Raw genomic sequence first — 16,389 nt, 5'->3', positions numbered from 1 at the left:
CTTCCTTTATACTTCCTCCAAACGAGCCGTTTTTACTTTGCCCAATTAGGGATGTTTTTCCCCATTGGTGACGTCAGCAGATATACCCATACTGTATATGGTTAACGTTTACCCAAGGAGCATTGCGTGAGTCCGCCATTGTATTTCACGCTGTAGTCAATAAGCACCTTTTTCTCTATCCTCGTGTTGTAGGGCAGACTGGCTCGTACATGCACATGCATCCTCCGCTGGTGACATTTCTAATACAAAGTAGTGTATAGTTCTGACTTATATCTGTCAGTAGACGCCATGTGAAAGCGCTAAAGACTATAACATGGCTGACAGGGAGATAACAGTCAAAGTGGAGGCATGTAAATAAGACAAGTAAAACGGCATTTCCTAAGCAGTGCTTCTCTAATATTTTCTGTTACACCCCCTTGGAAGAAGAACTTATTTCGCACCCCCCCCACACCCCCACACTCTCCTTGACTGTAAATAGTATAATTTGTGGATAAAATTGTTCTAACAATTCTTCTGCATAACATTGTAAGCTTATTAAAATTAAAGGAAAGAACACACTATTCTTTACTCGTGTCCCACCGTGGTTACAGTGAAGCCAAGTGCTACATACACTTCATCATATTCTGGTACAACGAAAAAAAGCAAGGTCACACGCACCCCCTTGGCATCGCACCACAACCCACAAGGGGGCCCGCCCCACTATTTGAGAATGACTGCCTCAAAGAGACGGTCAGAAAGGAGTTTAAAGATGGTCTGTAAAATATAAACCATTCAGCAAAGAAAAAAAAACGTTTACATGTTATTTACACCACAAGAAAATGAAATAGATGTAATAAAAAAAAATCATAACATTAACCTTTTAAATTCATCAAAACCTTTCTCCCCGCAAGCAGAGTATTCCAATTGTTTGTGAGTCATTTATATGGACTTGCATTGGATTGTCTTCAGTACATAATCTATCAAAATATCCTATGCATCCTTAAACGTCCTCTGCCAGGAGGTTATGTATTCGCCAGCATCTGACAGTTAGCAAAATACCTGAAAAATTTATTGGCAGATTTTAACAAAACTTTCAGGGAAAGTCAGGGAAAAAAAGTGTTTTCTCCTTTAAATTAATTCCGCTGTAGAACGAACCCGCTCATGTGCTGAAATCGATGCAAAAAGTAAACTTTCTTGCAGCCTGTTTGGAAGCGACAGACAAACAATTGAACTTATCTTTCAATTAATTAACTCTGCTAGGAAGTAATCTAATCACTGGGGCTTGTTTGTTTGTTAGCAATAAACATAACTAAAATGGGCAGATTTTGAAAATGTCAGAAATGGGACAAGAAAATAAGTGATTTAATTCTTGGGGTAATACAGATTAGGATTTAAAAAAAAAAAAGAAGATTCTTTATGATTGGGAAGTATGCGCTCCCAGAGTCTTTTATAATTTTTCTCTATGTGCCCGTTGTAAAAAGGACGAACACCGCTACGCTCAGGAGTGAGCCGACAAATTGAGGTTAATGGACTGAAGAGGGTGAGAACAATGGAGATAAGTACCTTGGGATGCCAGTCCGCCTCTGCGTCACCCGGCTTCACCTGACAGATAATCATCTCCACTGCCTGGCTGGGAAGAGAGTGGAACTTCTCTGGTAGCTGTAGGATGTCATGGGATTTGACTTCTTCCTCTTTTCCAATGTCAATAAAGAGACAGCGGACGCAATAAAACAGCTGGCCATTCGTGTCGGGGGTAGCTAGGACCTTTACCCTACAATAGGAGGAACGCTGCTTAATATGATGTTATTTTAAGTGTCTAATCGTATGTGTGTGTAAGGTAGAGGGTTTGTGTGTCTCTCCTGACCGATGGTAGACGTCGTTCTTCTGCACTGCATACAAGCCTCCTTCCAGCACCTCGTGAGGATAAGGTTTCTTGTCAGCATAGACAGAGGCCATGTCGGCCGCCATGCTGTCAAAGGTGCAATCTTCTTTCCTGATTATACGTCCATAAAAGACTGACGCTGTCTTGACGTAGAGAGGCAACACCTGCATTATCAGAGTACAAAGTAGCAAAAGTAGTCAGTCATATCAGAAACAGGAGAGTCAACAGCAAACGTTGTTATAGAACAGGAAGTGGGTATTTGTGGAAAAAAACAACTTTTTGGTAGCAAATGCTGCTGTGAAGTAGGACTGCACAATTATGGCAAAAATAATACAATTATTAATGAAGATGTAAAACTTTTATTGCACTTTCTATTTTTAACAAATAGTATGTGAACTTGGCTTTCATTTCAAAATTAAACTGAAAGGCAAACTGCACTATTTTTTAATTTTATTTTTTCTATTGTTGGCAATCATGAGGGTCAAGAAGAAAATTTACTTTTTTTTTTAAATGCATTCCACCCTCTAAATAAAAGGTAAATAAAAGTCCACTTACAATAGAGCCAATAGGAGGTTCTCTATTCCGCCTATAAAGCCCTCTAAACAAAGAGTACTCCATTTGTATTTTGTGACCTCAATATTAACCAAGTATAAGTGATCTGGGTTTCCCCTTAATGTAATCAAATGTGGCGCCCCGCCACTCTATTTTAATTACCGCCACACCTTGAAAATAAGGGTTTAGTTTTTTTACATGAAAACAAATTAAAGTAATATAATGTTTTGTAGCCCTTAGAAAAAAAATCACGCAGAGTCCGACGCTATTTTTAACTTTTATTAACAATCTTCGTTTAAACTACACAATTCCAACAGGTTTTACCTCCCATGGAAACACTTTCATCTAGTGCAGGGGTCGGCAACCTTTACCACTCAAAGAGCCATTTTGACCCATTTCACAAAATAAAGAAAACATTAGGAGCCACAAAACACTTTTGAAATTTAATATGAAATGATACTGCGTACAGAGTTTTTTTTTACTGCTTTGTGTTATGTATAAAGCAGGGGTCACACCTTAATATGAAAATTAAAGGCTTACTGAAATAAGATTTACCTATTTAAACGGGGATAGCAGGTCCATTCTATGTGTCATACTTGATCATTTCGCGATATTGCCATATTTTTGCTGAAAGGATTAGTAGCAAACATCGACGATGAAGTTTGCAACTTTTGGTCGCTAATAAAAAAGCCTTGCCTTTACCGAAAGTATGTGCGCGTGATGTAACCGGTGTGAGGGTTCCTCACATCCTCACATTCTTTATAATATGAGCCACCAGCAGTAAGAGCAATTCGGACCGAGAAAGCGACAATTTCCCCATTAATTTGAGCGAGGATGAAAGATTTGTGGATGAGGATATTGATAGTGAAGGACTAGAAAAAAAAATACAAAAATAAAACAAAATAAAAACCGACGGCTCCGGGCAGCGGCAGTGTGAGCGTTTCAGATGTAATTAGACACATTTACTAGGATAATTCTGGAAGATCCCTTATCTGCTTATTGTTTTAATAGTGTTTTAGTGAGATTATAAAGACATACCTCAAAGTCGGATGGCTGCGGTGAACACGCCAGTGTCTCAGAGAGAAGCCAAGCTCACAGCTGCCTTTTTTGACACCTACTGCAGGAGGACGCATAATCCATTGATGTCTCCGGTAAGATATATTTATCACAATTTTCCCATCCAAAAACATGCTGGTTGACGTAGAGAAACATGTTCGCTTGACCGCTCTGTGTTAAAGCTTCACAACAAACAAAGAAACACTGGCTGTGTTTCGGTGCTAAAGACAGCTGCAATACAACGTTTTCCACCAACAGCATTGTTCTTTATAGTCTCCATTATTAATTGAACAAATTGCAAAAGATTCAGCAACACAGATTACCAAATTACTTTGTAATTATGCGATTAAAACAGACTACTTTTAGCCGTAAGTGGAGCTGAGCTAATAAGTCCCCTCCAACCAATAACGTCACAAACACACGTCATCATACGCCTCATCATTCCGCGACGTTTTCAACAAGAAACTCTGCGGGAAATTTAAAATTGTAATTTAGTCAACTAAACCGGCTGTATTGGCATGTGTTGCAATGTTAAGATTTCATCATTGATATATAAACTATCAGACTGCGTGGTCTGTAGGACTGGGTTACAGTAGGCCTTTAAATGTTAGTGCGGCCCGCGAGTTTTATATGAGTGATGCTTGACAGCAGCACACTTGCCAAGGCAATTTTTCTGGGAGACTTCCGAATTAGAGAGCAAATATTCTCTAAAGTATCTGCTGATTTTCACTCAACCAACAATAACAAGGGCATGTTATGATGACACTGTCTTTAGCGCCCTCTACAACCTGAACTAACGGCTAGCCAACCCAGTCACATGTTGAATGTGGTTTCTGTACTCACATGGAAGTGACTGCAAGGCATACTTGTTCAACAGCCATACAGGTTACACTGAGGGTTGTGATATAAATACATTTAACACTGTTACTAATATGCGCCCACACCAAACAAGATTGAGAAACACATTTCGGGAGAACATCCGCACCATAACACAACAGAACAAATACCCAGGATACCATGCATCCCTAATTTTTCCGGGCTACATTATACACCCGCTACCCACCTCAACTGTGCGTCGGTTGAGTTGGGTGGGGTTTGGTGGTAGCGGGGTGTATAATGTAGCCCGGAAGAGTTAGGGATAGATGGGATTCTGGGTAATTGTTCTGTTGTGTTTATGTTGTGTTATGGTGCGGATGTTCTCCAGAAATGTGTTTCTCAATCTTGTTTGGTGTGGATTCACGGTGTGGCGCATATTTGTAATAGTGTTAAAGTTATTCATATCACAACCCTCAGTGTAACCTGTATGGCTGTTGAACAAGTATGCCTTGCAGTCACTTTTGTGTAATAACAGAGGCCACATATTACATGTGACTGGCCGGCACGTACATGTAGATAGCAATGTGTAAAGGCGGGCGCAATGACATTCCTCAGAGAGCGCAAATTTCGGCACGTCATCAATATTGTCGTCCGGGTGAAAATCGTAGAAAGTTGTCCCTGGGAGAGGCACTGAAATCCGAAAACCTTCTGGAAAATCGGTGGGGTGGGCAAGTACAGGTGCTGGTCATATTATTAGAATATCATGAAAAAGTTGATTTATTTCATTAATTCCATTTAGAAAGTCAAACTTGTAGAATGTATACATTCATTCCAAACAGACTGATACATTTCAAGTGTTTCTTGCCAAAAAGGAGATGATTATAGCTGACAACCAATGAAAACCCTAAATTCAACATCTCAGAAAATTAGAATATGGTGAAAAGGTCAGATATTGAAGACACCTGGTGCCACAGTCTAATTAGCTAACTAACTCAAAACACCTGGAAAAGCCTTTAAATGGTCTCTCGTTTTGATTCTATATGACACACAATCATGGGGAAGACTGCTGATTTGACAACTGTCCAAAATATGACCATTGATACTTTAAAGAAGGAGGGCAAGACACAAAAGGCCATTGCCAAAGAGGTTGGATGTTCCCAGAGCTCTGTGTCCAAGCACATTAATAGAGAGGCGAAGGGAAGACAAAGATGTGGTAGAAAAAGTGTACAAGCAAGAGGGATAACCGCGCCCTGGAGAGGATTGTCAAACAAAACCGATTCCAAAATGTGGGGGAGATCCACAAAGAGTGGACTGCAGCTGGAGTCAGTGCTTCAAGAACCACCATGCACCGACGTATGCAAGATATGGGCTTCAGCTGTCGCATTCCTTGTGTAAAGCCACTCTTGAATAAGAGACAACGTCAAAAGCGTCTCGCCTGGGCTCAAGACAAAAAGGACTGGACTGCTGCTGAGTGGTCCAAAGTTGTTTTCAGATGAAAGTACATTTTGTATCTCCTTTGGAAATCAAGGTCCCAGAGTCTGGAGGAAGACAGGAGAGGTACAGAATCCACGTTGCCTGAAGTCCAGTGTCAAATTTCCACAATCGGTAATGGTCTGGGGTGCCATGCCATCTGATGGTGTTGGTCCACTGTGTTTCCTGAGGTCTAGGGTCAATGCAGTAGTCTACCAGGAAGTTTTAGAACACTTTATACTGCCTGCCGCGGACCAATTTTATGGAGGTGAAGATTTCATTTTCCAACATGACTTGGCACCTGCACACAGTGCCAAATCTACCAGTATTGGTTTAAGGACCATGGTATCCCTGTTCTTAATTGGCCTGCAAACTCACCTGACCTTAACCCCATAGAAAACCTATGGGGTATTGTGAAGCGGAAGATGCGAGATGCCAGACCCAACAATGCTGAAGAGCTGAAGGCCACTTTTAAAGCAACCTGGGCTCTCATAACACCTGAGGAGTGCAACAGACTGGTCGACCCCATGCCACACTGTATTGCTGCAGCAATTCAGGCAAAAGGAGCTGCAACTAAGTATTGATTGCCGTACATGCTGAAACTTTCCATGTTCATACTTTTCAGTTGGCCCACATTTCTAAAAAATATTTTTTGGTACTAGTCGTAACTAATATTCTAATTTTCTGAGATACTGAATTTGGGATTTTCAGTAATTGTCAGTACTAATCATCAAAATTTAAAGAAATAAACATTTCAAATATATCACTGTGTGTGTAATGAATTGATATAATATGTAAGTTTAACGTTCTGAATATAATTACTGAAATAAATCAACTTTTTCATGATATTCCAATAATATGAACAGCACCTGTATGCGGCTGAGCCACATCAAAGCGATCAATGAGCCGCATGCGTCTCCGGAGCCGTGGGTTGTTGACCACTGGTCTAGTGAGTCTGACTTCCCCGGACACACAACAACACTTCCCCATTCTCCGCCAATCACCTTTCAAGCACAGACAGTGTGTCTGAAAACATGAGAAAAACGGACATCAAATCCAAACGACATGAACATAATACATTAACATTAGCTAGTCGTCACTGTATGAATTGATGAATGTATAAAGCCTATTTGCGCACTAATGACAAGCGATGTACTGAAAACTTGACCATCAAACACCGCGCTACCAAAACCAGATAAAAACAAAATGGACGTCATTGTGACCGTCTGGAGCATTGTCATCAGGTTCGCGATGTGGACGGAATATATATATATATATATATATATATATATATATATAGCAGATATACCCGCGGACAGAAAATGTGCAAATATTAAGGACAGTGGTGGCTTTTAAGAAGAGAAATTTCTACTCGAGCAACAACGCGAGGCAAGTGTTACATCATGCTTGCTGCAGCGTTCTTCTATCGCCAGGGACATCGAGGGATAGAAGTAGTCTCTAAACGAGAGTACAAAAACTTAAAAGTCTGTAAACACTTGAAAAAATCTCAACAATGTACAAAAGCAGCAACAATTGAAAATATGGCAAAACGATAAAGAAAACATGTTAATACTAATAATAGATCCATTTGTTGTAAATTTGTTGAGCCTTTTTATAGAAAATCATATCATAGCACATTATGCAAATTACTTTGTGATGTCATAGTGACCACAACCCCACAGGTATCTTGGCAGTTTAGGGGAAACCCTATTGATACTGTTATTATTAGTGCTAACGCAGACAAACTATCGATATCGTTAAGCTGCATTCTCCACTCTGAGCTTGTGCAAGTTTATTCTAGATCTTGCCTCTCACCTTGATAGTCATTAGTAGAAGAATAGCCATAGTAGAAGAATGAGGACATAATCCGACAAGTTGTTCAACTTTGGCCTACAAGAAATGGCGATAAAGACATGAAAAGACACTTTGTACCACTCCACTTTTTTCTTTGCAAGGATTATGAGCCGTTCTTCATCTAAACAGGAATATATCAACATCCCATCAGCCGGCTTCTCAGTGACAGCAGACATTGCATAGTAAGTGATGTTTTACTATCAGGGTTTCTAATCTAAGTTAAGGCTTTTTAATGCCACTTTATTTATTTATTTAATTTTCTGTGTAGTAGCATCAAGTGTTCTGACTTTGTGCAAGGCTACATACAATAGCCAATTAAAAGGTTCCATCTGTCAATCATCACACTGTAAACTTATTAAAGGGGACCTACACTTTAACCGTCTAAACAAATTTTGAATTAGTTGATCAGTATATTATTCCCAGAAGTAATTTTTAAAAGTTTATCTCTTTAAAACATGCTGTAAAAATGAATATCCTCTGAAAATATGCCTTATAATAGCCACAAACTGGAGGAGTAGTTAAAAGGTTTAATGGAATAATACATGATCATACTAGGAATGCAAATGATGCATGTGTTTTCGAAATGGATGATTAAAACATTTGGAAAAATGCCATTAAGCGCTTTCGATGCACTAAAAATTAACTAAATCAATTTAACATCTTGAATAGATTGTATTTTACACCCTCACAGTTTATTGCAGACTGCAATGAAAGAGTCGTGTATGAAACAAGCTCCGTTTCCTCATTAACATGACGTCACTCAGAATTAAGGACAACACACTTTCAGTGATCACAGAATGGCAAAGTGTAAGTCCTCAGAGCCATTTGATGTTGCCGTCCAGCAGATTGTTCACTATGTCCCTCAAAATACCTCTTGTAGCCAGTTTGACAACCTAAGCCAAAGAACAAACACGGACGGACACGGCAAATTATCGATGACCACAACATTACCAAGCTCATTTTCATTTATCGTTTGACTGGTTGACGTATTGACTATCGGCCAAATCCTACAATTGTATAAAATTTTCAATGCCTCTGGACATCGTATTTAATGGCCTTAATTTGAGCAAAATCCGCTTTTTAAAGACCCGTGGAAATCCTGATTATGTTTGATGGCTCTCATTAGAAAGCAGCGAGGTGTGCGAGTATGTTCCAGGGTTTAAATAAGTGCCTGTTGGCACCCTTAGGATCCCTCTGTAAGAGGGAAGGGGGCACCAATGTAATAGTGCTTTCATTGTTCTTAATATTTTCGTGTGCGATGGCCAACCACCTGACCGAACGTCCCCCTCTGTTCTAACTCACTCTTGCATGAGTACACTACCTTTCGCCCGTCCCCTGGTGTTTGGCCGACTGCTAGTTTGATATGTAGCATAGCCTGCTGTTTAAATGTTAATAATGTCGACCATCACCCTCATATAAAAGGCAGTTGCCAAAATTGTGATTTCAATTAAAACCTGATTAATTGTGCAGCCCTACTGTGAAAAGTGATGTGACCTGCATGACAGCAGGAGCAGGAACATCCGATTCATCCAGCAGAGGAAGGATCCTGTGACGGTCTGGACATACAGTGCTGGCCCTACAAAAAAAACAACACATTTTTCATCTGTAAAATGTCTCAGGCTGTCTGTTTGTTCAAACAACACATAACAGAATAATGATTCCAAGAACCTGCACACTCCAAAGCTCTTTAGGTAGCGACAGAGTGGCCGCTCTGTCTTCTGCTCCTCCCGGGCTGTTTCTGTGCTCTCGGCAAATGACAGCAGCTCAGGAGACAGGACAGCGTTTGTCCGCTTAAGGTAGCGTACAAGAGCACAAACATGCCGTGTGTTCCTCTCGGAGACAAGCAGCAAAGACCTGGTGACTCTGGAGCTGGCCTGTGATGAGTCCTGGGACATGGAACAATTAAATTTCGGCCCAGCTGTGGACACAGGGCACGTCCTGGTCTTACTGGTTCTGTGAGGTTTCTTAAGTTGCTGCTCATGCAAAGCAGTCGGCATCCAAACAATTTGGGTGAACTCGGGAAGCCAAAGTGGACGACACAAGTGGCATCTGTAACCCCGAAACACCTCAAACACTCACTGGTGGTGACTACAAGGCAAAGGTAGACACAAGAAAAAGGCTTAAAAGGGACTGCATTTTTTTTTGTCTTTTATTTGCAATCCTTATATGAGACAAGTGCACATGTTTTTATGCATAGTTACTTGCAAATAAACACTGGCAAATGTCAGCTGGTTTTAAATACACGCTGCAAGTATATATGTAATGTAGTAACAGGCACATTCATAATACCATGTAATACTTATGTAGTTTGCTCAATTTAGGCATACAGCGCAGCATTGATTTCACAAACGCATCACAACCTTTACTTTTTCCTTTAACAACACTACTAATCACAGTAGACAGACAAAAAAGACTACATTGGGACAAATGATCTAGAGCCTTGTATTTTTAAGCTTGGTGTATATTAGCGCTCTTAACACAAATATCGCTAATACTAGGTTAATATTTAGTTCACAAAGTGGAGTGTTGGCAGATATTGGATTTTTTAGAGGGCGCCAAAGTGTACTCCCATTATCTGCATTGTTAGCCACCTTGTACTTACCATATTTTAACAAAAGAAAAATGTGTTCTTGTCTTACATTGATTTCATGAACAATAGACAAAATTTGCCAAAAAAAGTGGAATTCCCCTTTAAGAGCAGAGTGAAAGAGCGTAATTGTTGTGAATGACGTGTGATTTACCTAAAATGACGTGAGTTCCAGGCCCGATGTTTTTGCTCCACTGTTGGACCACAAAGTCCAAGTTGTGAATTAAACCGTCATGAGACTTTAGACAGAACACCGATTTACTGCTCACAGCCTGGTGGATAAAAAACATTTTTATTACTACCTGGTTATTAATGCCAATGCAGGCTGACACTGTCTTACTGCTCACATTAAAAACGTCTTCAACCTCCTCAACAGAGTTGGTGATGATTAAAGTCTTCTGGCCGACGTCAGGCCTGAAATCTAACGCAGCCAACAGCGCTGAGATCTTGTTACTCTCTAAGGTCATGAGGACAGCCTGTGACAAGACACATTCGGCAGGACCCCAATGCGGTTAGCACAACTGTATTTAAGGAAAGATCCATCCATCCATTGTCTACAGCCTGTGCCTCTCAGAATAGCAAGGGGGGCTGGAGCCTATCGCAGCTGCATTCGGGCAGAAGGTGGGGTGCAACCTGGACAAGTCACCACCTCATTGCAGAGCCAACACAGATAGACAACATTCACACACTATTTAGTGTTGTCAATCAACCTATCCCCAGGTGCATGTCTTTGGAGGTGGAAGAAAGCCAGAGTATCCAAAGGGAACCCACACAGGCACGGAGAGAACATGCAAACTCCACAGAGAAAGATCACAAACCCAGGACCTTCTTATTGTGAGGCACCAGCACTAACCCCATTCCAACATGCTGCCCAAGATGTTACTCTTAATCTAATTCCTGCCAGTGCACAAAATTGGACATGTGGACAACCGACCTGCTGCACGTTGCCATAAAGAGCTGCTTCTTCGGAAGCTGCTATGGTGATGCAGGGGTAGGGCATGTGGTTGGTTACCATTGCCTCCATGTGACTTGTCCAACGCTTAGCCACAGCAACAAGCTGCTGCGGATACAAGGCCATTTCCTTGCGGGAGTTTACTGTCCGAAAATGCTGCAAAATGGACTCCATCTGCCAGGAGGACAGCAGTGTTTACGTGAACATTGCTTAAGACATTTTTCAACAATATTTAACAACATTTTACAATACAACTATGAGTATGTTACAGATTTGCTGTACCGTGTACAGTGTAAGTGTGTTAAAACTAAAGATCAACCTATATGCTTTTTTTCAGGTCTATGTCACGTCTGTAAATCTGGTTTTATGTTTGATCATGTTTTGTTTTGTTTTCTGGACTCATGTTCCGTTTTTTCATTTCCTGGTTTGTTTTGTTACCCTGACAACTCATTGCTTTTCACCTTGCCCTCCTAGTCACGCCCATGCCCTCAGTCCCGCACCTGTTCCTAATTATTCACAGCCACTATTTAAGTCAGTTTCTTTCTGTCCATCAGTCTGGGAAAATCAACTTTCATTACCCATGCCGTTCTACTTTCATTGCCTTACATACTTCATGCCATGCTTTTTGATTCATCCACGCCAAGTGAGTTTTTGTTTGTATTTATGTCTTTGATAGTGTCTTTTGTTTGTTTGTAGATAATATTGCCATTGTGCTGTTTTTCTTCTAAGTTATAGTATAGATTTTTATCCGCCACAGAGCGCGTCCTTGGTTTGCCTTTTTTTTTGTATTTTGAGTATTAATAAAATTAAAACTATGTACCTGAATTCACGCCTGGCTCGTCCCATATTCCCTCTGCGTCGAAGGAGCACAAACAATCCAAGTCCAAGCCTGACAGTCTAATACTGATTATTACAATGCAAGAAGGCCAATAACTGATATTTGAAGCCAATATTAATTTTCGGTAAAAGTTATCTAAACATGAATAGTATACGTCGGTAAACATCTGGATAAAGCTTTAAATTATTTTTTTTAACATTATTTTTCAGAAAACGTCGGACCAGTAGCGACATGATGTTATATACGGCGCTAATGTTGAGGTTAATTTAGCACCCAAATCAGGGGATTTCACAGACATTTATGTGTATCTAAGAGGAGCATCAACATTTGTATATCAAAATATGGGAAATCTCCTTGGAAACTTCGTTAAAATATGGGATTTCGCCATATCACCATAACTCACCATCTACTCAATTATATAGCAGTTTATGGATTTAATACATTGTAAAGTTTTCTCGTGAGGAACCCTGAAATATTGTGAACATTTGAATAAAAAACAATCGTGGGCTCCTTCACGCTGATAATAGCATAGACATTTTTCAAGCTAGCTCATATAATTTCTTCCTGGATGTTACAGAAAGTATGAGAATGTGTGAGCTGCTGCCTGCTCTTCTTTATTTATATAATAAGTATCCTATTTGTCAAGATATTTACACAAATTTAAGATTTTTGGCAGAAATATATTTACTGTATGTCCATCCATCTGTGTCAAGTTTGGACTTTGGACTTCACTAATGAGCCCATGCTCCCGAGTGTTACGGACGGAATCTTGTCGAACAACTCGATCGCTGCAGTAGCAAAATCAAATAAAACAGGAACGGTAAGACGCCAGGACAGGAAAAAAAATTTGGGAAAAATTATAAAGTTTGGACATGTAAGCAGAGGAGGCGTACTGTAGATGACAGTACAAAAAGGGGGCGGGGTCGCGTGGGCGCCACAATGAAATTAGCTGAGCAGACCGGAGAAGAAGAATTACCACAAGAACTCAAATAAATGCCCTGTCGGATATGAAAACATATTTGGGGAGAATTACTGACAATGAGAATAAAAAGGGAACTTTTCTCGTGCAGAGAAAACAGGATGGTGCTTGACCACTGGTTATTATCTACTTCACTCATTTATTTTTTTAATAATAAATACTGGTATCATATGTGTATGTATTGTATCTGCTGGGGTAGTTGCAAAAAAAAAAAAAAACTATTTACAAAAGGCCAATACCAATATACATCAGACTACCAAATATAATGGGTTGATCTCTAGTTAAAACAGGCTTACAAACTCCATTTGTAAATTCAGTGTGACCTAACAAAATGAGCCAGTGCCAAGCTAGTACACTCAGCTCAGTGATTCACCTGTTCTGGAGAGAGAATGAAAAGCTGGTCTGCCTCGTCTAGCACCAAGTGACCCATACGCAGGAACAGGAAGCGATGACATGACAACAGACGAACAAAACTGAAGGGTGTGGTCACTAACAGCAGGCCTGCAAATAAAGTGAACTTGTTTCAGTCCAGTCAGTCTTCATTGCAGTGTTTTTGTTATTTTCTACGGGCTTACAGTTTTTGGGTATCTTCATATATTTAGCTTCGTCTTTGGTGGTTCCCAGCAGCACACTGAATGGTCTGAGGCTCTGGGAATCCTTGCTCTCTTCAAGCAGGTCGCACACCAACTGGACTTTCTCCCATCCAGGACACAACACGACTGCTATGGGCTGCGAATAATAACAGCTTTGAACAACATGACTGATGTGAAGTACATGCACACACAATAAGCTTGTCTTGTGAAGCTTGAACCTTTCTACAGGTTTCAGCAGATGTGATGCTTTTTAATCCAACTTTAAAAAAAATTTAATGCCCAAAGTTGTGTGTGTGTCATATATAAATATACATACATATATATATATACACATACACACATACATGCATATGTATATACATACATATATATATATATATACATACATGCATATGTATATACATACATATATATATACAAACATGCATATGTATATACATGCATATATATACACACATGCATATGTATATACATGCATATGTATATACATACATATATACATACATGCATATGTATATACATACATATATACATACATGCATATGTATATACATACATATATACATACATGCATATGTATATACATACATATATACATACATGCATATGTATATACATACATATATACATACATGCATATATACATACATGCATATATACATACATGCATATATACATACATGCATATGTATATACATACATGCATATATACATACATGCATATGTATATACATACATATATATACATACATGCATATGTATATACATACATATATATATACATACATGCATATGTATATACATACATGCATATGTATATACATACATATATATATATACATACATGCATATGTATATACATACATATATATATATACATACATGCATATGTATGTACATACATATATATATATACATACATATATATATATACATACATATATATGTGCATACATATATACATAGATACATATATATATATGCATACATATATACATACATATATATACATACACATACATACATACATACATATATATACACATACATATATATACATACATACATATATATATACATACATACATATACAAACATACATATATATATATACATACATACGTATACAAACATACATATACATATATACATACTAACATACATACATATATATTTATACATATATATACACATATATATATACATACATACATACACACTCATATATATATATACATACACACATATATACACATATATATATTCATACACATATATACATACATACACATATATACATACAAACATATATATACATATATGTACACACATATGTACATACACATATATATATATATATACATATATATACACATATATATATATATACACATATATATATACATATATATATACACGTACATACATATATATACACACACACATATATACATACATATATATGCACATTCACACACACATATACATACACACACACACACATATATAAGTATATAGACACACACACACAACAAGATACATCTGGCCCTATTTGTCACAGTTTACCTGACCCATGAACGTGTCAAATTGGAGGGTGCGCTTCCCAATTTAGCCGCCAGATGGTAGTAGAGTGTTTAATATCAACTTTGACCATCATTTTCAGCAGACTGCATTGCGAAATGTTTAATTTCCCCCTCTTCCCTTATTGCGAGATCCACACAGGAATGGGGTCATATGAATTCATTCCCTCCTGTATAAACACACATATGTACAGACACACGAAAATATGTATATACATACATATATATATGTGTTCAGCTAAAGACCGAAATATATTCTTGCGTACGCAACGCGTCATGCTTCTCACCCTATGAATCTTCCCACAGCTCTTTACATGCACTTTCAAAAAAATATAGCTTTTTGTCAATGTTTACTAGTGAAAAAGAACAAAAAGGTCACGAAACTACCTACATCCTAAAAGACGATGTCCATCAAAGACAAAATGAAAAATATAATTTTATTTATTTTTTTCTATTTTCTTTATCGCTTGCACGTTTCATTTTTTTTGTTTGTTTATTCTTTCCTTATGGTGATTTAAAATTCCTTGATTACTGTTTATTGTATATTACCGGGTTAATTTATTGTGTATTATGGAGAAAAAAATATTTCTAAATACATATTTTGAGAAAGACAAAAATCGATGACAGAAAAAGTTATTTAGTTTATTTTCATTTATCATTCAATTAACTTATTGACTATCATCCCAGGTCTACAATTGTATTACATTTTACTAATACCTCTGAACATCAAATTCAATCCTTTTAAATGCCATTGAAGACTTAGATTTTCGCAAAATTCATTTAATGACTTTAATGGTTTTTCATGACCCGCGGAAACTCTTTTCTACTAAGACGAGTCCTGTGATGCGGTGATGTGCTTACTCCTGCTCTGGAGGATGAGGTGGTGAAGATGGAGCTGCTGAGCAGCATGTGAGTGAGGAGGGGTGCTAGGTAGCTTCGAGGTTGGTCGCCAGCATGGGAAATGACCACGGTGTTATTTCCTTGAGCCACAGCAGGCCAGCTGAAGAAGTCAGCAGGAGAAAGGCAAAACCGCTTCCTCTGCAACAACTGGACAACAAGTGAGAAACTGAGTGGACACACACCGGAACTTAAAAATGTGTGTTTAAAAAGCTATTGGGCCTCAATGACCAGCAATGCTTGATTCTCTTTATACGATTATACTTAATAGCAATGCGCAAGGTTGATTTTGCATGAAAAGGACTTGCATGAGTAATAGAGCTCTATTAGAAGTAAAATTAAAAAAAATACAAA

At 38.5% G+C, this 16,389-nt stretch overlaps 1 protein-coding gene across 1 annotated transcript in view; it reads right to left on the bottom strand.

Moving 5' to 3' along the window:
* tdrd12 (tudor domain containing 12) overlaps positions 1–16,389 on the bottom strand; it is a 53,286-nt gene that overhangs the window by 22,926 nt on the left and 13,971 nt on the right. Inside the window, exons 16-26 of the mRNA XM_061893664.1 lie at positions 16,000–16,185; positions 13,541–13,694; positions 13,339–13,466; positions 11,131–11,322; positions 10,544–10,672; positions 10,351–10,468; positions 9,558–9,697; positions 9,278–9,495; positions 9,104–9,185; positions 1,844–2,025; positions 1,543–1,750 (exon numbers count right to left, since the gene is read on the bottom strand). Coding sequence (XP_061749648.1) covers positions 1,543–1,750; positions 1,844–2,025; positions 9,104–9,185; positions 9,278–9,495; positions 9,558–9,697; positions 10,351–10,468; positions 10,544–10,672; positions 11,131–11,322; positions 13,339–13,466; positions 13,541–13,694; positions 16,000–16,185 — 1,737 coding nt within the window. The remainder of the gene's footprint in view (positions 1–1,542; positions 1,751–1,843; positions 2,026–9,103; positions 9,186–9,277; positions 9,496–9,557; positions 9,698–10,350; positions 10,469–10,543; positions 10,673–11,130; positions 11,323–13,338; positions 13,467–13,540; positions 13,695–15,999; positions 16,186–16,389) is intronic.

The sequence above is a fragment of the Nerophis ophidion genome, linkage group LG03, assembly GCF_033978795.1.
Source record: "Nerophis ophidion isolate RoL-2023_Sa linkage group LG03, RoL_Noph_v1.0, whole genome shotgun sequence".
Taxonomy (NCBI): Eukaryota; Metazoa; Chordata; class Actinopteri; order Syngnathiformes; family Syngnathidae; genus Nerophis; species Nerophis ophidion.
Note: the sequence above shows the minus strand (reverse complement) of the source record. Positions and strands in the feature narration are given on the sequence as shown.